The sequence below is a fragment of the Erinaceus europaeus genome, chromosome 7 (genome assembly GCF_950295315.1).
Source record: "Erinaceus europaeus chromosome 7, mEriEur2.1, whole genome shotgun sequence".
NCBI classification, from domain to species: domain Eukaryota; kingdom Metazoa; phylum Chordata; class Mammalia; order Eulipotyphla; family Erinaceidae; genus Erinaceus; species Erinaceus europaeus.
The window spans coordinates 127,177,808-127,200,865 of record NC_080168.1 but is presented as its reverse complement, the minus strand read 5'-3'; the positions used below and the strand labels follow the sequence as shown (position 1 = coordinate 127,200,865).

At 47.4% G+C, this 23,058-nt stretch overlaps 1 protein-coding gene across 1 annotated transcript in view; it reads right to left on the bottom strand.

The window, feature by feature from the left end:
- The window catches only part of PLXNC1 (plexin C1), a 201,728-nt gene that overhangs the window by 60,624 nt on the left and 118,046 nt on the right, over nucleotides 1-23,058 (bottom strand). Inside the window, exons 10-14 of the mRNA XM_060195546.1 lie at nucleotides 17,730-17,869; nucleotides 10,689-10,868; nucleotides 8,520-8,607; nucleotides 3,651-3,854; nucleotides 3,345-3,534 (exon numbers count right to left, since the gene is read on the bottom strand). Coding sequence (XP_060051529.1) covers nucleotides 3,345-3,534; nucleotides 3,651-3,854; nucleotides 8,520-8,607; nucleotides 10,689-10,868; nucleotides 17,730-17,869 — 802 coding nt within the window. The remainder of the gene's footprint in view (nucleotides 1-3,344; nucleotides 3,535-3,650; nucleotides 3,855-8,519; nucleotides 8,608-10,688; nucleotides 10,869-17,729; nucleotides 17,870-23,058) is intronic.

Sequence of the window (23,058 nt, the reverse complement as noted above, 5' to 3'; positions counted from 1 at the left end):
CTGCCACGCATAACGGTGATAGGTTCCCCTATCCTGGTCCCCCGCCAGCGGAGGGCTGGAGCTTCATGAGACTGAGAGGGCATCTCCCAAAAACTAAGCCCCTGAATGTGCTTATATATATGCTTATAATACGGCTACGGTGTGTCGGGAAGAAGGCCCCAGAGGGTGCCAAGACTATCTCTGCCCCTGTGGCTACCAGGGTGGAGCGTACCTGGAGGAAGGCTGGAGCTGGGGGGCAGGGGTGGGGGATGGAAGCAGGAGGGGAAGCCAGTGCATAATGCTGGGTGGCGGTGACACAGAGTGGAAAACCTGCAAAGATGTAGAAGGGTTGAGGGTGTGCAGAGGGCTGAGTGTGTGCGTGAGTTTGAGATTATGCAGGTGGTTGTGCAGAAGGCCAGGTAAGTGAGAACACAAGATTGAGACCGCACTTCACTGAGTAAGTGGGGGTGGGGGGGGGGAAGCAGAGCGCAAGGCCAGAAAGGAAAAGGCCTTCTATGGAAAAGACGGTATCAAGGCAAAGAAGGAGTCAACTAACCGGACTATAAGAAGGAGAGAAGCCCCAGATAACTGGAGACTTTGAGAAAGGACCCCCTGCCCCCAGTGGTGGTCTTATGCTGAGGCTAAACCTTCCCAGACACAGCTGTGTAGGAACCGATCACGGTAACTAAGGCAGCCAGACCCTGAGCAGTGGGTCCGAGTCCCACCCCTGGCCTTGCATCCTCTGCTTCTGTGATGACGCTTTCTGCTCTCAGCCTGCACCCCTCTATGAGCTTGTACCGTCCCGTTGTTTGAGGCTGGATTCTCAGTCTGTGCAGATAAACTCCTTTCTCCTCCGCCCACTTCAGTTCTAGTCTTTTGATTTCCAGCAGAACTCCCTAACAAGACGTGTGAGAGAGAGACGTGGAAGGTCTCCATTTGTCTCTTTTTCCAGCCCCCCTCTAAATTTCTCTGTCCTATTAAATTTTTTTAAAAAGGGCTACTGAGAGGGTGGATTTGGCAGTAGGCACTGAGCCCCAGCAATAACACTGATGGCAATTAAAAAATTATAAAGGTATAATTTATAATTCCACACTGCACTCACCTAAAGGTGCCATCACACCTACCCACCAATAACCTCCACAGCTCTTTCAACGTCTTAAAGACTGGCTTTTCCAGTTCCAAAGTTTCCAGTCTCTATAATTCTCCATCTGAGAATAGTTGTCTTTTGGCAGGTCCATTTTAAAGGGAGTATTAGTCTGTGGCAAGAATCAGCTTGGCAATGTTGACTGCGAGCTTTTCCAGGTTTTGCGTTTTGGGGATTATAAAAATTTGTCAGTTGCTTCCCGGCCTTTTGGCTGAGATCAAGTGTAAAAATGTTATCAGACTTGTGACTGTGCCCTATTTTTGCATTAATGTGCATGCAGGGATTAAGGCCCCCTTCCACCCTGGGAGTCAGGGCTGTCCCCACGCTCATCTGAAGAGTGAAGAGGCCAACAGCCCAGGCCCTCCACCTGGCTCTGCCTGTGTTCCTCACCACCATCCAGTCCCCTCTTAAACAGGAAGCCCAAGTTAAGCACGTTCCTTTATGGAACCACTGTTTGGCTCTCTCCGGGGGGTTCCCAGAGCTCAAAGCGCACAGGGTGCCAATGGTCTCTTGGCTGTCCCTCTACCCTTCTGGGGAACTTGCCCCTTGCCCGCCCTCCCCACTGGCCTCTTTGTCATCCTCAAATGCACCAGCCATCTGACTCTGGGCCTTTGCTAGCTGTGTTCACCTTGTCTAAAAGCTCCACCCCAGCTCACAGCTCCCTCCACAAATACTATTTCCCTCTGTATATATGTGTGTGTGGGGGGGGTTCTTCTGCCCACCATCCTAAGAGTGGCAGCTCTGTTCATGTTCCCCTGCCCCTCCAAATTTCATCTGTTTCCTTAGCCACTGGCACTATTTAATGTATGTTCATTTTTTAAAAATATTTTATTTATGGGAGTTGGGTGGTAGCACAGCGGTTAAGCGCACGTGGCGCAAAGCGCAAGGACTGGCATAAGGATCCTAGTTCAAGCCCCCCGGCTCCCCACCTGCAGGGGAGTCACTTCACAGGCAGTGAAACAGGTCTGCAGGTGTCTGTCTTTCTCTCCCTCTCTCTGTCTTCCCCTCCTCTCTCCATTTCTCTCTGTCCTATCCAACAACGAAGACAACAACAATACCTACAACAGTAAAACAACAAGGGCAACAAAAGGGAATAAATAAATAAATAAATATTTTTTAAAAAGAAAAAAATATTTTATTTATTTATTTATTTTCCTTTTTGTTGCCCTTGTTGTTTTTATCATTGCTGTTGTCTTCATTATTGATGTCATTGTCGCCGGATAGGACAGAGAGAAATGGATCTTTATTTTACCTCCTTTTATGACATGACTCTTTGTAAGCACCCAAAAGACAGATGCTTTGGCTTGTTTTTTCTTTGCCCCACCACCATCACACTGAAGACACTTGGAAATTGTTTCCATGAGTGACAAAGAAGCTAGAATGTGTTGGTCTAGAAGGCGGGAACTCTGGATTTGGTTCTCATTATTGATCTTGTGGTTATCTTCATGCTCTTTACCCTGTAGATAGACGGGGGGGGGGGGGGATTGGACAAGTGACTTATCTTAGGTCACACAACTTAGGGCATGGATGGGACAGGAACACATCTTTGGTTTTGGCCTTCCAATCTGCTGTTCTTTTGTTCTTGTTCTTTAACATATCATTTTAGAGTAGGCTGTGGAGAGCCTCAGGGCATGCACACTACTGTAGAGGGAGGCTGCTAATGTATTTCCCTTCCCAGTGGTCTTACAGCTGTACCGTGAGATATAAACACATGAACATTGGGTCCTTTAAATTTGTCTGGGAAGGAAATTGACGACAAAGTATCACTTCATGGTGAAAGAAACAGCCCATGACCCTGAAGGTCACTTGGTCTCTCCATCAGACGCTCATACTCTGCTGAGCATGCGGAAGTGGGATTCCGCAAAGGAAGACTTGTCACCTAAGCATTTGGGGAAAGAGTGACAGCTCATCCCTCAGTGGGTCTGGAGAGCCTGCCTGCAGATGCTGTCATCCAAATGCATGGCTGGAACAAAAGCTATCAAGACTCATTAGTATTACAGACATGGTGGGCTCAAAGCTTTGACATTCGCATAGGCACATGGATGGATTTTGCCAGCTATTTTGCAAGAATTATGCCTGGGCTTGTAATACCTGCTTTGTTTATCTTCTGTTTGGAATGAAGATCAAAAGATCCATGAGCGATGCCTCCCTCTCTTGGCTTTCAGAAACAGAGTTACCAAAAATAAGGTGCACAGAACAGGTGGGTGGGTGGTCAGGTGACTTACGCGCACTTTCTTGGAAGAAGTGGCTATGCTGTTGGCGGTCGTGATGCCTTTAATTTTGCAGAAGATGGTGGTAAGATCTTGATTTCTAGTAATGTTTTCAAAACTGCAATTTAACTGCCTATTTTCCCCATGGAAGAGAGTAATTTCGATGTCTTTCTTGGAAATGTTGAAGTTATCATTTTCTTTCTGTGCAGAACAAAGCAGAGAAGAAATCAGGAGCACATGGAAGTCTCACAGGCCCAAGCCTGCCTTCGGGGTGCGGGTGAGGAGTGCAGACGCCTGGGGGAGCAGGAGAAAGGTACCTGGATTTTCACTTCCAGCTCGGTGTCCACCTCAGGGTCGACCCGATAGCCTGTGAACCTGGGATCCTCAAGGTACTGCAGGTTGCCACAGTCCAGATAGGTCTCCTGAACTCTTAGCTTCACTGTGACGTTTGTGTGTGCCTTTGAACTCTTCAAACTGGGGGCTGGAAATCTGCAGTAGGTCTCCACACAATATTCAGACACCTGCGTGTGTGGAAAAGGATGTTTTATAATACTCACCAAACTCTGTAGCAACAACAAATAAAACAAATAACCTGTCCCAAAAATGGGGGGAGAGGGATATAACAGAATATCCATCAGAGAAGAGACACAAAAGGCCAACAGACATAAGAAAAAAAAAGTGCTCCAAGTCAATGGTTGTCAGAGAAATGCAAATAAAGACAACAATGAGATACCACTTCACTCCCGTGAGAATGTCACACATCAGAAAAGGTAACAGCAGCAACAAATGCTGGAGAGGGTGTGGGGTCAAAGGAACCCTCCTGCACTGCTGGTGGGAATGTCAACTGGTCCAACCTCTGTGGAGAGCAGTCTGGAGAACTCTCAGAAGGCTAGAAATAGACCTACCCTATGATCCTGCAATTCCTCTCCTGGGGATCTATCCTAAGGAACCCAACACACCCATCCAAAAAGATCTGTGTACACATATGTTCTTGGCAGCACAATTCGTAATAGCCCAAACCTGGAAGCAACCCAGTTGTCCAACAACAGATGAGTGGCTGAGCAAGTTGTGGTATAGATACAGAATGGAATACTACTCAGCTATTAAAAATGGTGACTTCACCTTCTTCACCTCATCTTGGAGCTTGAAGGAATTGTGTAAAGTGAGATAAGCTGAAAAGAGAAGGATAAATATGGGATGATCTCTCTCACAGACAGAAGTTGAAAAATAAGTACAGAAGGGAAAACACTCAGCAGAACTTGAACTGGAGCTGGTGTTTTGCACCAAAGTAAAAGACTCTGGGACAAGGGATGGGAGGGTTCAGGTCCTGGACATGATGGCGGAGGAGGATCTGCTGGGGAGTCTGTTATGTGGAAAACTGAGAAATCTTACACCTGTACCAACGACAGCATTTTACTGTAAACCATTAATCCCAATAAAGAAGAAAAGAACATTTGGGGCCGGGTGGTGGCGCACCTGGTTGAGCACACATGTTACAGTGCACAAGGACCCAGGTTCAAGCCCCCAGTCCCTACCTGCGGGGGGAAAAGCTTTGTGAGTGGTGAAGCAGGGCTGCAGGTGTCCCTCTGTCTCTCTATCACCCCCTACTCTCGATTTCTGGCTGTCTCTATCCAATATATAAAGGTAATAAATTTTTTTTAAAAAAAGAGAAAGAACATTTTAATAATTTTGCTGACCAACCCTGGCTCTGGGGGTTAAGTGTTAAGTGAACCAGACTGCTCTGTTTGTTTCCTTGGCTGCAGAATGGGGACAGCACTCCTACCAACAGCTCAGGGGGGAGAACTGCTTCCAAATAAAATGAGATACAGGCTCAGTTAACTTCCCTGAGGGCTGCACTTGGTGCGACTATACCTGTGAAAATACTTAAAACTGTGACCGGGGCACAGCCAGTGCTCAAGAAGTGTTTGTTAATACTATTACTGATATCAGGAACCCTGAAAGTAGCCAGAAGGTTATGCACTAAGGAAAAGGGAAGGCAGAGCAAGGGGAGGACTGTACACAGATGGGCCCGTGTGGCTGTTAAGCCAGCAGATCTGTGTCCTGGGAAAGTCCCGGGAGGGGGAGCTGCAGCCTCAGCAGGGCCAGCTGCGGGCTTATGGCTAGCAAGCAGACTCCTCTGGAAACCTCCCACAGCGCCTCAGCAGGAATCACAGGCTGTAAGGAGGGAAAGGCTTGGCAGGCCTGATAGAAAGTAGGAGAAAGGGAGTGGGGCGGTGGCACAGCGGGTTAAGCGCACGTGGCACAAAGCACAAGGACTGGTGTAAAGATCCCTGTTCAAGCCCTGGCTCCCCACCTGCAGGGGAGTCACTTCACAAGCGGTGAAGCAGGTCTGCAGGTGTCTGTCTTTCTCCGCCCCCCCCCCGTCTTCCCCTCCTCTCTCCATTTCTCTCTGTCCTATCCAACAATGACAACATCAATAACAGCAACAATAATAACCACAACAATGTTAAACAACAAAGGCAACAAAAAGGAAGATAAATAAATAGAAAAGAAAAAAGAAAGTAGGAGAAAATCAAACTCAAATGAGCAATGCATCCCTCCCACAAAAGGAAAAAATACGAAGGCTAGAGGCAAGGCAACAAGTGTGACCTGCTTTACAGGTTTCTTGGGGGTAGAAACACAAATATTGCCACTGGCGGGCAGACAGGGCACCAGGCAGAGAAAAGCAGGTGGGAAGATGCTGCATTTGGGACGGACGGACACAAACACACATGTACGTACACACACACAGACACACACACACACAGACACACACACACACACCAGCTTCCACTATCAGGTTCACTCTGGCCCTCTGATTTCATGGCCACTTTCACTGGCTTCTGGTTTTCTTCTGCTCCTTACAGTGAGGCTGTTCTCAGAGCCCCCGCCCGCAGGCTCCCTTCTCTCCTGCCTGTGCTGTGTCTGCACTCCCACATGGGTCCCCCATCCTGCCCTGTCTGACAATGCTGCAAAGACGGCCACGCCGCCTGTAACCCAGCCCCTGCCCAGCACTCCAAGACCTACAAGAGCTCAGGGGACCACCCACCCCAGACGGCCACTGTGCCCACCTATATCAGCCTCTCACTGGTCTCTGCCTCTCTGACTGAGCTGTGGGATTCGCCAAGACGAGAGCCACAGAACATCCCTGTACTCAACTTAGCCCGGGCCCAGAGACCTCCAGCTGCTCCCCGGAGCCCCAGAACTCCGTCTCTCTGAATGCCTGCTGTGTTTGTCCACCTTTCTCCCCTCACTTATTCCTGGGTTATGTTCTGAGTTCTGGCTGAGCAGGATGCACGGATGTTCCCACCATGGGTCTGGGACCACCACCTTGCTTCCACCCGCCCAAGCCCCACTCATTCTGCTCCACTCTGCAGAATTCCTTCTTCATTCAACTCACTTTCCGGTGGAAACACATCTCACTTTCTTGGATTTAGGTAGTTTCTGAGGTAGAAAGAACCTCATGACTTATCCCGTGCTGTCAGTTTTTGGGTTGTGATCAAGGCTTCACTTGTCTTGACTGACTTTCGTCAGAAGAGACAGAGGGAGAGGGGGGAGGCAGCAAAGCACCAGAGCTTTCTCTCCTTTGTTAGTGGCCAGGCTTGAACCTGGATTATGTGCATGGCAAGGCAAGTGCACTACAGCTGTTCTTTCTGTCAGCCGGGCAGCCCCGTGTTCTCAACTGTGAGTCCCACTGTAGACTTGCCAACTCCCTCCATGAAGGCAACCGGTGTTAGTTATCTTAGGTTCCTACACCCAGTACAATGTTTGACTTACAACTTTCACTTGCCCTAGTTTGAGGAAGGGATCAATAAGTTCCCTGACGGGCTGGGCGGTAGCGCAGCGGGTTAAGTGCACATGGCACAGAGCGCAAAGACTGCTGTAAGGATCCCAGTTCGAGCCCCCGGCTCCCCACCTGCAGGGGGGGGTCACTTCACAAGCAGTGAAGCAGATCTGCAGGTGTCCGTCTTTCTCTCCCCCTCGCTGTCTTCCCATCCTCTCTCCATTTCTCTCTGCCCTATACAACAACAATGACAGCAGCAACAACAATAATAACAATAATGATAAACAATAAGGGCAACCAAAGGGGGAAAAAATAGCCTCCAGGAGCAGTGGATTCGTTGAGCAGGCACCTAGCCCCAGTGATAACCCTGGGGCAAAAAAAAAAAAAAAAAAAAAAGTCCGCTGACAAGTTCAGACTCTGCATCTGGTCAAAGAGTCCATCTATAGCCCATGCTGCGGGAAGTGCTAGCATTATGGTCTAGAGCCAGGCAGAACGTGAAGCTGGGAGCTGGCCCTGGAGGATGTCACAGGCAGCCATGGATGCAATGGACGGCAAATGTGTGGTCTCTCACACATCCGCCAGCTTTGGCAGGAAGTGGTTAAGCTGGGTCCCAGAAAGGCTGCTACCTTTCAACCTGCCATCTCTCAGCAAAGGAAGAGAGCAAGGGGGAAGGGAGTTTAGATGCGCCCTTGGAGGCCCCACTCCCCCATTAGCCACCATCTCTCCTCTTGTTTCAGGGCTGGAAAGCTTCATTCCAGAAGCCACAGCTGTCTACCTCATGTTAGTGTTTGTGGTGGGTAGAGCCCTGTGTGGGGAGAGGAAAAGCAAGAGGTAGGAAGGGTCAGTTGGAAAGAACCAAACTGGGCCAAAGAGATCATGGCAAGGGAAAGAGGAGCACAGACACAACTTCTGTAGTATTTTCTTCTCCTTCTTCTTCTTCTGCCCGAGTACTGCTCAGCTTTGGTTTATGATGTATGATGGTGTGGGGGATTGAACCTGGGACATGGGAGCCGCAGGCATGAGAGTCAGTTTGCATAACCATTATGCTATCTCCCCCACAGACACAACTTCTAGGACTTGAGCAGGTCACCGGGTCTCCGAACTGCACCTGTCTCTGCGCAGTGAGAACACTGTCTCATTAAAGCACTTTCCACATATCACACTTGGGTGACAGTGACGTGACTCGTTCGCCAAGCTCACTCCTCTACCCTGTGGCATAACGGGAGATACTCAGTCACAAGTACCAAGTCTTGTTTCGCTACAGCACCGACAGTAGGTAATACGCAACGGCATCGTAGTATCTGTCAAAGGCATAGGAATAAGACCCCAGACATATCGCAGCGTGGTGAAGATAAGGTCACCTGTGGAAACAGCCAGTGTTACAGAGTAACTCCAGACTCACATTGATGTTTCCTTTGGACTCGTGTGAGATGACCAAGTTGTCAATCACGTCAAAGTTTCTGCCCATGATGGTGATGTTCTGGCCACCACTAGGAGGAAAGAGGCAACAGTGTGAAGTTCATGAAAACGCGGAGGCATTTTGGCATTTCCGAACAAAGCTGCCAACTTACTCACGTTTACTATTAAAGCCCGTGTGTCTGAGAATAAATTTATGTATTTTGATTTCGAACGCAGGATGATTTTGGAAGTCCTTTAGTGATACTGGCTGCAAATTCAGTTCCTAAGGCACGTAAGTGTACAGACTCAAGTCCGATTCCATTTTACTGATAGGAAAAGCTGAATGATCTTGGGGAGTTTGGGCTCTGCTGTACTGTATTGCCACATAAGATCAAATCACCATCTCTACCTTAAAAAGGTGGCACTAAACAGAATTTTATTTGATTGCTATTTAATATATATGAAGATTCTTCAGTCTAACAACTTTCAAAATCAAATTCCCAACACAACAATTATATTATATTTTACTGACTGAGGTAGGAAATGTTTTGACTAAGGTTAAGTCATAACTGGCATTAAAAGTATAAACTCCTACTCAGCGACCCACAGAAATCACAGTTGTGTCCCAGAGTTGCACAGTTTCCCACAGTCCCAGTGTGTGGCTATATAGTCTGTCCACAGCTCTGCCTGCCCTCACACACACCACACATGCACGGCCACCAGACACTCATTCCAGGGGGTGGGAGGCTGGGAATGGCAGGTCCACAGGCCCCTGAGGAGAGGAGAAGGAGGACACTTTGAGAAGGGGGAGAGGGAAGGCATGAAGTCCCTTTTGTTGCCCTTGTTGTTTAACATTGTTGTGGTTATTGATGTCGTTATTGTTGGATAGGACAGAGAGAAATGGAGAGAGGAGGGGAAGACACAGAGGGGGAGAGAAAGACAGACACCTGCAGACCTGCTTCACTGCCTGTGAAGCGACTCCCCTGCAGGTGGGGAGCTGGGGGCTCGAACCGGGATCTTTAAGCTGGTCCTTGTGCTTTGCGTCACCTGTGCTTAACCCGCTGCGCCACCGCCCGACTCCCAACAGGTGTTCTTCTAAGAAGAGATGAGGGAATAGACAGGAACGAGGCCACGACCATGTGAAGATGCAGGTAAAAGTCAGCCATCAGCCAAGGAGAGAGGCCTCAGAAGACAGCCCACTCTGTTAGTGCCTTCATTTTGTACCTGCAGCTCATAGAACTGTGATAGACGCAGTTCTGTATAGCCATCTAGTCTGTGTGGGACATGGCAGTGCCAGAATGAACATGGCCACCTCCCACTTGATCTTAAATAAGAGTGCTAGAAGTAATTGTTTTTCTTTTCTTTTTTAATGAAGCTCAGTGATAGTTTCATCTAGATAGTCCTTTGAAAAAATTAGTTTCATGCTGTGTTAGGCAAAGAAATTATCTTTAGGGTTATACTTTAAAATCTGAATGTGAATTTAAATTCAACTAAGATATATATATATATATATATATATATATGTGTGTGTGTGTGTGTGTGTATATATATTTCTTAATACATCAGAGACATCTGGAAGAATTTTAGAGTTTCAGTCTCTCCCTTAGGGCATATCTTTGAGATATAGATACTACTTTTCATTTACAGAGCTTCTAATATTTCCCAAAAGGATTAAAAACAGCTTGCTCTAAAGGTTATAACGTGAAAACTTAAAAAAAAGAAACCTTACTTCATGGGCAGGAGTGAGACATAGGGAAGAGGAGTAGTCTCTCAATATCCCTATCAGAAGTCTAAAGCTGGTTCAGAATAGTTCGTGCAGTGAGTAAACACTATAGCTGTGAGCTTCCTAGCAGCCATGGCTAAGAGAACAGTGCAATGAACTCACAGGGTTCATCTGACAGCTGGAAGCAACCTGCAGATGGATCCTAAGAGCCACTGGGACCTCCTGTATTTTCAGACTGAGAGAGACAGAGGGAGGGAAAGACATCCCAGCCCAGAGCTTCCTCTAGTGCACTAAGGGCAAAGGTTCACAGGACAAAGCCAGCCCGCTACCCAGTGAGCTGTCTTGCTGGTCCACCGTGTCTGTGTCTCTCTGCCTGCAGCCCGTGCTCTTCACGCATATGATCCTTTCCAGCACAAGAGACGGCGGCAATGTGAGTCGAGGGTAAAGTACCTGATCCAGGTGGTGGCGGGGAAAATAAGGGAGCAGCGTGGCAGAGCGATGTAAGACAAGGCTCCCGCAGAAGAGCAGTCCCCTCCGTCAAACTGGATGCACACGGCCTTCATTTCCTTTCGGCTCAATGGAAGAGAGAATTTCATATGGGTGTCATTCAGCACATGGCTCACCTGAATACTAGAAAGGGGTAGGAAAAACAAACAAACAAACAAAAACAATAAAAAAAATACCTCTTAAGGGACACCAGACACTTGGCACAACCATGGTGATAGCACATGAACCTGACCTTGAACAACAGCTGGGGAACTGTTATGAGAACAGCTGCAGGTGGCCGCAGGTTCATCGGAGACCATTCATGTCGGGAAATTGTGAGGATGAGGTTGAGCTTGGCAGGGCTTGAACCTGAGGAGTGCGTCTATCCTGTCAGTCTCTCTCTCTCTACTGAGCGGTTGAGCAAGGAGGGACAGGAGTAACCCCAAAGGTTTGCCTCGTCTTATCAGACTCCCTGCCTCACAAAGCACTCTGCATTCCTGATACTATGGCTATTAGATAAAAAGAAAGGGGGAGATGTCAGGATATTGTGAGAGGCCTCACATTCCTTAAAACATGAAGCCAGCTCCCCCTGCTCCACCCTGCATTGCTGACACTATGGCCTATCTACATAATCACTGTTTTGCCTGAAAGATCCCCACCCATTCCATTCCTTTGATTTATCTTCTTTTTGCCCTCCCTACCTTCAGTATTAATCCCATCAGTTAAAACCCTCGCAACAGTTGCTAAGGAAGTTCCTACCTTTCCAGCTTTTCTCTGCCCCTTTCCTAGCCATTTCTATTTCCAACTTGCCACTTCTGGCTACGACATATAAAAGCCTTCGCTCTCTGATCAATAAAGACATTGTATTGCCTAGACCATCACAAGCTTGGTTCCTGAGTCATCTATCTCCCACGTCGCTGAGTGAGTAGCAGCCCAGGCTGGCTCTGGTCAAATTCTCTCCAACCCAGAGAGCACGCACCCGGGAAGAGGCACCCCCATGCTAGCCTGGCACATTCACCCAGTCTGAATGCTGTCAGGGGCTGGGTTACTCTTTTGATCATTTTTTTTTTTTTATCTTTTTGCTTACATTTCCCTTAGAAGGAGGGGAAAAAAAAGTGAGAGATAGTACACTGTCCAAAGGGAGGTGGGGTCAACATACTCGGCCACTCGAGGAGGATGGGTCCTGCAATGAGTGCAGCCTGGAATGTTCCCAGCTGTGACCACAGAATGTGAGCTCAGACCTGCAGGGATGCAGAGGTTACATAGGCTCCTGTGCTGAATATCGGCCCCAGATCAAATTGATGGGGTTTACAGTTAAGAGTATTTATATATTTTTCCCATATTGGGGAGCTACTCTCTGCTCTGATCAAGCTTTCTAGTCCTATTCCCAACTCTGACACCATGTCCCCAGACAATACCTTTAGCCCACCTGCATGTTAGCTGCTGGGTTCAGGGTAAAGTCATGGGTCTCTTGGAATATGCCTAAAATAGACCTACTAGCTTTTTCCAAAATGGAGATCTCAAATCTCAGCGGCTCTATTCTTACCTTTAGGTTCCTATTTATTAAACAATTTGTCCTGCTATATATCTTACCACCTTTCAGCCACCAAATTGCATGATACCAACTTGACTTCCTTGGGTAGATGACCCCACCAATATGTCCTAGAACCTCACCTCCCCAGAGCCCTGCCCACTAGGGAAAGACAGAGATAGGCAGGGGGTGTGGATCCACCTGTCAACACCCATGTCCAGCAGAGAAGCAATTATAGAAGCCAGAACTCCCACCTTATACACCCCATAATGATTCTGGGTCCATGCTTCCAGAGGGATAAAGAATAGGAAAGCTTCCAATGGAGGGGATGGGATGCGGAGTTCTGTTTGTGGGAGTTGTATGGAATTACAGCCCTCTTGCCAAATGAACTTGCCAATAATTATTAAATCAATAAAAAAGAGTGGGACACAGACCCAGAATCTTAAGGAATTATTGCTAATTTTGCTGTGTGTGATACTGACACCATCCTTATCTACTTACGAGATACCCCGAGTATCTTATCAGTGAAAGGAAATGGCATTTGGCAGCTGCCTTTTTAAATTTCAGTGACAGGTGACACAGGTGAAGGAGTTCAGAGATGCAAATATCCGGTGACAAAATAAGGCACAATGATGCAGCCAGCATGTGGCTCAGAGGCAGTAAGACCACCCTGCAAATTCCAACAACTGCTGAGACAGGAGACAGATCATGATGACCATTTTGCATGGTATATAAATGTCAAATGGCACTTGAATATAATACTGTATGTTGATTATACTACAATTTAAAATACCACAGGGGCCAGGGAGAGAGTCAGCTAGGCAGAGGGTGTAGCACTAGGGAGAGAGTCAACTAGGCAGAGGTTGTAGCACTAGGGAGAGAGTTAGCTAGGCAGAGGGTGTAGCACTAGGGAGAGAGTCAACTAGACAGAGGGTGTAGCACTAGGGAGAGAGTCAACTAGGCAGGGGTGTAGCACTAGGGAGAGAGTCAGCTAGGCAGAGGGTGTAGCACTAGGGAAAGAGTCAACTAGGCAGAGGGTGTAGCACTAGGCAGAGAGTCAACTAGGCAGAGGGTGTAGCACTAGGCAGAGAGTCAACTAGGCAGAGGGTGTAGCACTAGGCAGAGTGTGTAGCACTAGGGAGAGAGTCAGCTAGGCAGAGGGTGTAGCACTAGGCAGAGAGTCAACTAGGCAGAGGGTATAGCACTAGGCAGAGAGTCAACTAGGCAGAGGGTATAGCACTAGGCATAGAGTCAACTAGGCAGAGGGTGTAGCACTAGGGAGAGAGTCAACTAGGCAGAGGGTGTAGCACTAGGGAGGGAGTCAGCTAGGCAGAGGCTGTAGCACTAGGCAGAGAGTCAACTAGGCAAAGGGTGTAGCACTAGGGAGAGAGTCAACTAGACAGGGGTGTATCACTAGGGAGAGAGTCAACTAGGCAGAGGGGTGTAGCACTAGGGAGAGAGTCAGCTAGGCAGAGGGGAAGACTGTGGGTCTGAACACCATCCAGAGGCACGGAGGGAGTGAAGCAGTGTTGTGGGGTCTTCCCTCTCTCTCTGCCTCTGTCATAATTAAAATAAATAAACGAATAAACAAATGGGTCTTAGAGGGTTTTCAGCAGTACTGTGCATGTGTGTGTGAGACCCTGGGCCCATTCCCTTGTGCCACATAAAAGAAAAAGGACACCCTCCCCCACCACCTCGCCAACACAGACACATGTGTTCTCTGACCTGAACCTTTCATTCCCCTCCAGAACTTCAGAGAAGGTTTATTAAACAAGACTGGCCACATTTCGATCAATTTTAAAGCTTGAAGCTCATTACTCTTTTCCCTGTGTATATCTGGAAATAATTCACAATAAAACACTTGAAACAGAATCAGAGAGGGAGAGAGAGAGAGAGAGAGAGAGAGAGTACCTAGCCACACTCTGGAAGGACAGAATTCAGTCGCAGGCAGAGAAGGGAATTCTGCCCTTCAGACTGCAGTGATCCCATGACACAGGGCTGTGCCTAGAGCCCACTGATCCCTGAATTCACCAGTCTGGGAACTGAGCTGCCTGCCAAGACATCTCCAGACCAGAAAGCAATCAGCTGGGATTGTCTGGGGTACTCTCAATGCCCACGCACAGGTCACGAGCACCCTAGAGGAGTCACGGCAAAGCTCGAGCTGCGTCGTTCCCTCCATAGCCAACAGCTTCTCCAGACACTGTGTGACGTGGACACACTAAAGACTAGACCACAGAACACGAGCTCAGACCTATAGGGGTGCAGAGGTTACACAGGCTCCTGTGCTGAATATGGGCCCCAGGTCAAATTGATGGGGTTTAAAGGTAACAGTATTTAGATAATTTCCCCATATTCGGGAGCTACTCTCTTCCCTGAGACGCAGCTTTCTGGTCCTTTTTCCAACTCTGACATCATCTCCCCAGACAATAACTTGGGTCCACCTGCATATTAGATGTCAGGTGCAAGCAAAAACTAGTAAAGTCACAGGTCCCTTGGAATATACCTAAAATAGACCTACCAGCTTTTACCAAAACGGAGACCCCAAATCTTCATCAGCAACATTCTTTTTTAAAATTCTTTTTTAAAAATTTACTTTTATTATCTCTATTTATTGGATAGAGACAGCCAGAAATCTAGACGGAAGGGGGAGACAAAGAGGGAGAGAGACAGATAGACACCTGCAGCACTGCTTCAACACTTGTGAAGCTTTCTCCTTGCAGGTGGGGGCTGGGATTTGAACCTGCGTCCTTGTGCACTGTAATGTGTGTGCCCAACCAGGTGTGCCACCTCCCGCCCCTATCTGCAATATTCTTGCTTTTAGGTTCATGCCTAGTCAACAGTTTGTTCTGCTTAATATCTTAACTCTTTCAGCCACCAGGTTCCAGATGATACAACGCTGCCAACCTGACTTCCCTGGGCAGACGACCCCATCATGTGTCCTGGTTCCCTGCCTCCCCAGATCCTTACCCCACTAGGGGAAGGGAGAGGCAGAATGGGAGTATGGATCGACCTGCCAACCCCTATGTTCATCGGGGAAACAATTACAGAAGCCAGACCTTCCACCTTCTACACCCCGTAATGACCCTGGGTCCATACTCACACAAGAATAAAGAATAGGGAAACTATCAAGGGAGGGGATTGGATACGGAGTTCTGGTGGTGGGAATTGTACCCCTCTTATCCTATGGCCATGTCAATATTTTAATTTTCTTTTTATTTTCCCTTTTGTTGCCTTTGCTGTTTTTCATTGTTGTAGTTATTGATGTTGTCGTTGTTAGATAGGACAGAGAGAAATGGAGAGAGGAGAGGAAAACAGAAGGGGGAGAGAAAGACAGACACCTGCAGACCTGCTTCAGCGTTTGTGACACGACTCCCATGCTGGTGGGGAGCCCGGGGCTTGAACCTGGATCCTTGAACCCGGATCCTTTCGCCGGTCCTTGCGCTTTGCTCCATGTGAGCTTAACCCACTGTACTACCACTGGACTCCCAATATTTTAATTTTGTAAATAAAAATTTTAAAAAAGAGACTAGCTTGTGTCTGAATAGTGTATCCCTTGCACCATGAGCTGTTACTACTACTTACAGGACTGTGTGTGGTTCCTAGCTTTAATACACACGTCCTTTGAGTAGTTGAGCGCAGGGTGGAGCCATAGAGCAGATTAAAAGCTCTTGCGTCAGTCTGTACTTACACTACCTCAAATGTGCACTCTGGGATTTATTACGTCCACAGCAAAGCTCTCAAAAACTCACCATAGATGGTGGACCGTTAAAACTCCAACTTGTAAATTTTGGAAGGAGAGAAGTGAAAGTGTGGGTCATTCCATCTCTATTTTTGTATTTTTTCTTTTCAGAAAACATGCTTTAACTAGGTATCTTGAAATATCGTTCTCAAATACATTGGGATTTCAGTGTGAATTCAGACAGAGAATTAAGTAGGTATTCTGTTTACTGCTTGTGAACTTGGGTTCACCACACAGATGTGGTTACTTGCAGAAAGGTCCCTGAGCCATCTAATTTAATAACTGCGGTATCTTAAGACACGTTCGGAATCTAAATGAGAGCATAAAAAGTCAGAAACTGGGTGACACTCTGAAACACCACTCATCCTCCAGATTCAAAGGAGGTCTCGAAACTTTACATCAGGCTCAACCTGATGCTGTTGACTGGCTACGGAAGAAGGGCAAACACTAGAAGAAAAAGACCACTCATTTGCCACCGAATCTGATCGCCTCTCAGTGAACACACAGGTGTTTAACTTCACAGATCTCACTCCCCAAAATGAAAGGTGTTTGTAACCAGGTATTTAGCCAGGATAAATGACACACAAACACCCATGTTGCATAGACATGGCCGCTAATGTGTGCTTGGATTTTTTTTTTTTTTTTTTTTTTTGGTAATAGCGGGCGGTTTTCTCCCCCAAGACGGCAGTACCTCCTGCATCTACTGCTGAGGATGCAGCTCTGTGCAGCAGGTCAGTCAGGACGGGAAACTGAGTGAACGAGCACAGCCCCTGGAAAGGTGGTAAAGCCTGCGCCCGTCGTTAAAAACCACTGTGTTATTATTGTGGTATCTCCTCTGGCGGGGGGAGGGGGGTCACGCTGCACAGGGACATGTGCACTGAGACGGGTGCCTGCCAGAGTCTCATCCAGAGCCCGACTGAAGGGCAAAGAAGTCGAGGGACGAGGGACGCTGGTTGGTGCTCACGCGGTACCTCAACCTGGTAGAAATCTAGTGGGTGATTCTTCTTCTTCTTTTTAATGTCTGATGCATGTTCTATAGTTATCATTTAAATCTGAACCCAATGTAAAAAAGAGAAAACAAAGAGAATAAAGAACAAAGAGTTTCCTTTCTTTCTTCCTTTCTTTCTTTCTTTCTTCCTTTCTTCCTTCCTTCCTTCCTTTTTTTTTAAAGTTGCCATTCATTTCCCTCATACCCTGAGGCACTATTATCATTCTAAACGGGCTCTCTTTTTTTAAATCACAGCACCGCACACCCCTGGATTATGGTGGTGCAGGAAGGTCAAACCTGGGGCTTCGAGTGCCTCAGGCAAGAAAGGTGTTGGCATCACCATTATGCTATCTCTCCCAGATCGTTTTCAAAATATTATTCGCTACTTTATACACTTGTTTCTGATAATGGAAACAAATCAAGACTGGTCCAGGCAGACAGCATAGTGGTTATACAAGACTTTCATGCCTAAGGCTTCTTTGTCCCAGATTCAGTCTCTGGTTAAAAAAAAACAAACAAACAAGCCAGAGCTGAGCAGTGCTCTGGTTAAAAAAAGAAAGGAGAAGAAGAAGAAAAACAAACAAAAACAAGACTGAAAACACGCAACACCCCAGAATGATAGTGTAGTGGCATATGAAGAGAATTCGATTATATCGAGATGATCATTGGTCGTACTCTTTTCACAAGAAAAAAAAATGTATCTTTCCCCAGTACCACTGAGGACAGATTACTATTGTTTCAACTTACACATCCTGATCACAAGTGCTGGTGCCTTTCAGGACCATGGTGATGTGAGATGCCTGGGTGAAGTTGGCTCCTGTGACTATCACATTGCTTTTTCCTAAGGTTGATATTTTCCGTGGCTCAATGGACTTAACGGAGAAGACCTATTGGAAACAAAAGATGACAAGACAAGCTCAAAGCCGGGAGATGGCACTGTTCCAGAAAATCTGTTTATGCACAACAGTTGAAGAAATCACTGGGAAATGACAACATGTTGCCAACACAAGCAGACAGTGTTTAATGAAATCAATGGATTCAAGGAGGAGTGCTGAAGATCCGTGTCTCTCAACATGCAACAGCATGAGGTCAAAGCAATTAGTCTTTGTCTCACAAGACAGTTGGAAACACGGCAGAAGAGTTTGACATTCTGTCTGAAGAATGAGATGTCACGAGAGTCTCAGAAAATGCTGAGTGCCGTTCACCCTCTGGAGGCTCACAACAGACCAGAGTGAAGAAGGAGACGAGGGGGCCGCGGACTGCAGGCCAGTGCCAGACTCACTACTAAGTCAGAATAAACGTCAGTTAGGTAGCTTTCACTCCGAGAAAGCAGTGCGTAGTCTTGTTTGTTTGTTATGCTACTGGAACCAAGCGCTGTATTGCTGGCGTGTCCGCGGGTTGGTCTGTTCGGTCACCTGTGATCGCGTCATTGAAAGCTCACAGCATCATGGCCAGTCACTTCTCCACCACAGTTTGCAGATACCAACATGGCCTTCTAAATCAGCTTCCTCAGGGGTTGGGGTTTACTTTACCAAGAGAATTCCCCCCCGCAGCCCGGGTTTGCCTAACCTGGGGCCCCATGTCATGGCGGCTCTTGTGTCTTCTCAGTTTGCACTGTCTAACTAAATCCCGACTTCTTTTAGAGCCCTTCCTTCAGTGGGAAGGGCCACTTCTCCTTTCAAGAGAGGGAGAATCCTGAGTTCTCTCACACTGCCTCTGTGAACTCTACCATCCATACTCGGGTCGCTTAGCTGTTCCTTTTGCGGACCTCTTCCAGGAAGCCTGTATCCTTCTACCAGATGGTGTGCGAATATAGACAGAAGGTTCTAGCCAACACCAAATACTACAGATCTTTTGGATGAGTGAGCTTCACCCCTATACTCTTAATTATGAAAAATGATCCCCTTTCCCACTTCCACGATCACATGGAAGTCACCCACGTCGCTAAGCACCGAGAGTATCCACTCAGAGAAAGATCAAGCCCGAGAGGCACTGCAGAGCTGCTCTCATGAGCAGTGCCAGCACCTTGAAGCAGCCCGATCTCCTCTGTATGTGTGATGCCCCCAGTGTGTCCTGGCCAGGCTGCTGGGACTTCCTGTCCTGCTGCAAGGGATGATTTATCATCCTGCCCCACTGCAAGCACAGGTGCAGATGGTAGAGTAGACACCATGCCACAGATTGCTTTTGGAGAGGGAGGTAAATTCATCGCCGGAATCATCGCAGCAATGATGGAATGTGACAGAAAATTGATTGCAGTGGCAGGACTTATTTTAATCACTTAGTAGAGGATTCGGCCCCCGTAGTTATAGAACGCTGAGGGCCTGAAGGGGTCACTTTAATTATTCTGTTATACCTGACTGCACTTTATGGGAGGGAATTACCTGCAAGAGTGGTACTTGGAATGGGGGATTAGCAAAGACCTCATGATAAATCCCTTGCAAATGTCAAGTGTGTGCTATGTGGTAAATGCTTACTCTTTGCTCAGACACGGTGACGGACACGGTGACAGCTAAGTGAACATGTAAGTTCCAGGGACCCTCAGGGCTCCAGGGATGGCCCCGGTGTTGTGGGGACACGTATCCAGCATGTTCTCCACTTGGTGACAGCCGCCCGCACCACCGCCCTGTCACCTGTCTTTCTATGGCCTATAAAAACGCCCCTCCCCCAGGCCCTCATAGCTCAGGAAATGAAAAAGCACATGAGATTCACCATGGCGGCGTCCATGGGCAAAGCCTTCTGGGAGCTCAGCGACAAGTAAGCTTCTGTCTGTCTTGTCTGGGGCCGCTTCTGCATGCCAGTGGCAGAGAACTGCTCGGCCCACAAAGCCAGAAACACTTTCCATTCTCGGCAGGGAGAGCTTAGTGGCCCTTGCTCTGCAGGAGTCCAGTGACTCAGGAAGGCGAGGTGGGCAGGTCTCTGTTTTACACACACCCCCTGTGGACTCTCACGGATGTCTCAGCCCACTATGACACTCAGGCTGCCTGCCTTTCTAGACAGTCCTTCTGTCACTCACTTCTTGTATGTATACTGTTGACGTCTGCTCAAGGCGACATTTCTAACCCGCCAAGGAAAATGCTACTTCAGTACCCTCAGCAGAGGGTAGAGTGAGCGAGCCCTGAAACTAATGCGCTGAGGCCCTGACCTGTCTCTCTCTCTCTCTCTCCCACCCGCACTTGGCCTGAGCACCGCCAGTACTGCTACCTGAACAGGACTCCATTTATAACCCAGCTGTTTGCTGGGTTTTGTTTTTGCCACCAGTCACTGGGGCTCACTGCCACAGCAGGAATCCACTGCTCGTGGTGGCCTTTTTTCTTTTCTTTTCATCTGATAGGAGAGAAATCAAGCATGGAGGGGGAGATAGGAGACAGAAAGACAGACACCGGCAGACCTGCTTCACTGCCTGTGAAGCGACCACCCAGCAGGTGGGAAACCGGAGGCTTGAACCCGGTATCAGTACTTTGTGTGCTTAATGAGGTGCGCCGCGCCTGGCCCCTACAACCCTACTGTGGAGAGAAGTTTTCACGGGATGTCTCAAGTGGAATCTAAGCCTGGCTGATGTCATGAAAGCTGGCGCTCCTGGTCTGCTTTCAGAGTGGCCAGATCAGCTGTCCTTTGGTTTGCTGGAACCTCTCTCAGCCTCAATAAACAAGTTAAAGAACCGTCAACAGGGAGCAAGGGGTGGCTGGGCGGCTGTAGCATAGGGCTTTCCGGTCATTCTGAAGATACAGTACTCGGGGTTGGGGGGGCTGTGTAGTGGTGGACTGGTTAAGTGCACACAGAACTAAGCACAAGGACCCGCACAAGGATGCGGGTTCAAGACCCTGGTCCCCACCTGCAGGGAGGATGCTTTACAAGCAGCGAAGCCGGTCTGCAGGTCTCTCTCTCTCTCTGTCCCCCACCTCTCTCAATCTCTCTCTAGCCTATCCAATAAAATGGAAAAAATGGCCTCCAGGAGCAGTGGGTTTTTAGTGCCGGTACGAAGCCCCAATGCGGGAGGCAAAAAAAAAAAAAAAAAAAAATTACAGAACTTTCTTTTCTCAAAAATTAATGATTTTTTTTTATTATTATTATTATTCCTGAGGAGCCAGGTCTCACATAAACGTGACTTCGGCACTCCGGGCCAAACTTTTCATTCAGGAGCGGAAGTGGGAAACCTAGAGCACCAGAGCTTCCCCCAGGGCCATGGCTCTCCCATGTGGTGCTGGGGCTCAAATCACAGCTGCATGCACCACAAGGCTCATGCCCCACTTGATGAACTTTCTGGCAGGGCAAGTGCCTTACCACGATGCATGTCTTTAGACACACAGAACAGACGACGGGCAAAGAATGCTCTCCCGCGACTGTTGCACTCACTCAACTTCTGGATCTTTTTATCATTTTAGTCAAGCGTGGATTCACAACCATCCATGAAACAGCAGGCCCCACGAGCTGACACGGAGGAGTTAATTGAAAAAACATAATTCAGCTTGATCCCAGGAGACGATTCCTTACTGTCCTGTAGTGAGGTTGCTCTCTCTTCCTATGCCCAAGAATCTCCATGTGTTGTACTGAAACACCATTCACTGTAGCTCTCACAGTCTTGTGCTGCCCAGTAACTAATCTCAGAATAGTTGACTTCTTGTCAGTCCCACTTTAAAGGGTTAAGATTTATTTTTAAATGACCACACACATTAAAATTACTTAATAAAATACTGTGGGAGTCGGGCGGTAGTGCGGCAGGTTAAGCGCACATGGCGCAAAGTGCAAGGACCAGTCTAAGGATCCCAGTTCGAGCCCTCGGCTCCCCACCTGCAGGGGAGTCGCTTCACAAGCGGTGAAGCAGGTCTGCAGGTGTCTATCTTTCTCTCCCCCTCTCTGTCTTCCCCTCCTCTTTCCATTTCTCTCGGTCCTATCCAACAACGACGACATCAATAACAACAACAATACTAATTACAACAATAAAACAACAAGGGCAACAAAAGGGAATAAATAAATAAAATAAAATATTGAGAAAATATAAAAAAATAAAATACTGTGAGTGCTAATCTCACAGGAGTTTAAATCACTCCCTGTTTTGTATAAGAAAGCACATTAGAAACTGGTTAATTAGATGATTATAGAATACCCAATTATTTTTATTTTTTTAAAATAAGTCATTATAGGATGTTGGAAATAGCACAAGCATTAAGAAATAGTTTTCTTTAAAAAGTCTAAGAGAATTACTCCTGACAGCAAGAGTACCTTTTGTGAAATCTGACGTCAACACAATTCAAATTACCATGACATTAATGGAAAAAATTCTGATGTGATTGAAGAGAATATTGCAAAGAGCTACATTAGGAAGGTTCTGTTCATTAAGACCAAATTGTCCTCCATTAATCTGTTAAAAAATCTGAATATTGCAAAGCTTTCTGAACCTGAATCGACACTCAGTATATATATATATATATATATCTCAGAGTTTCACTCACAAAATCAGTTCAAAAAGGACTGGATAAAAAGTCACATGGATCCCAAACCAGCTGGACTTCTGAAACCAGAGGACATTAGAGAGATGAAAGGCAGAACAACTAATTAAAGGGAGGTACCCCGTAGGGCCCTACGGGGTGAGTGTTCGGTTCAGAATTATTTAACATCTTTATTAATGGCTGAGAAGGATGAAAGTAATATATTAATGAAATGTATAAATTGAGAAGAGTGGTAACCCGCAGCGGCGATCGCAAAGTGTCAAAGGAAGTGAGAGACACAAAGAAAAATGGAAAAGTAAGATCCCACCAAAGAAAAAGAACACCAACTTGGAACAAAACAAGAACCACCTGATGGTTAAAGCCCCCAGGCAAACAAACGCTCCTTTGTCAGGCCCTGGCAGAGGTTCCCTAGGAGTTGAGGATGCTACTTCCGTTGGGTTCCAATAATAGCCAGGAGTTAGACCCTCCTCTCGGACAGACCTGGAGACTTTCTCCAGAAGGTGCCAGACTGCATGCTAGGCCCCATGCGGAGAGATCCAGAGGTTGCTTCTCTGATGTGGGGACACTGAGGTGAGGCTGCCATGGCCCAGGGTGGGGCTGCCACGCCCACTCCACAGAGCTGTCACGCA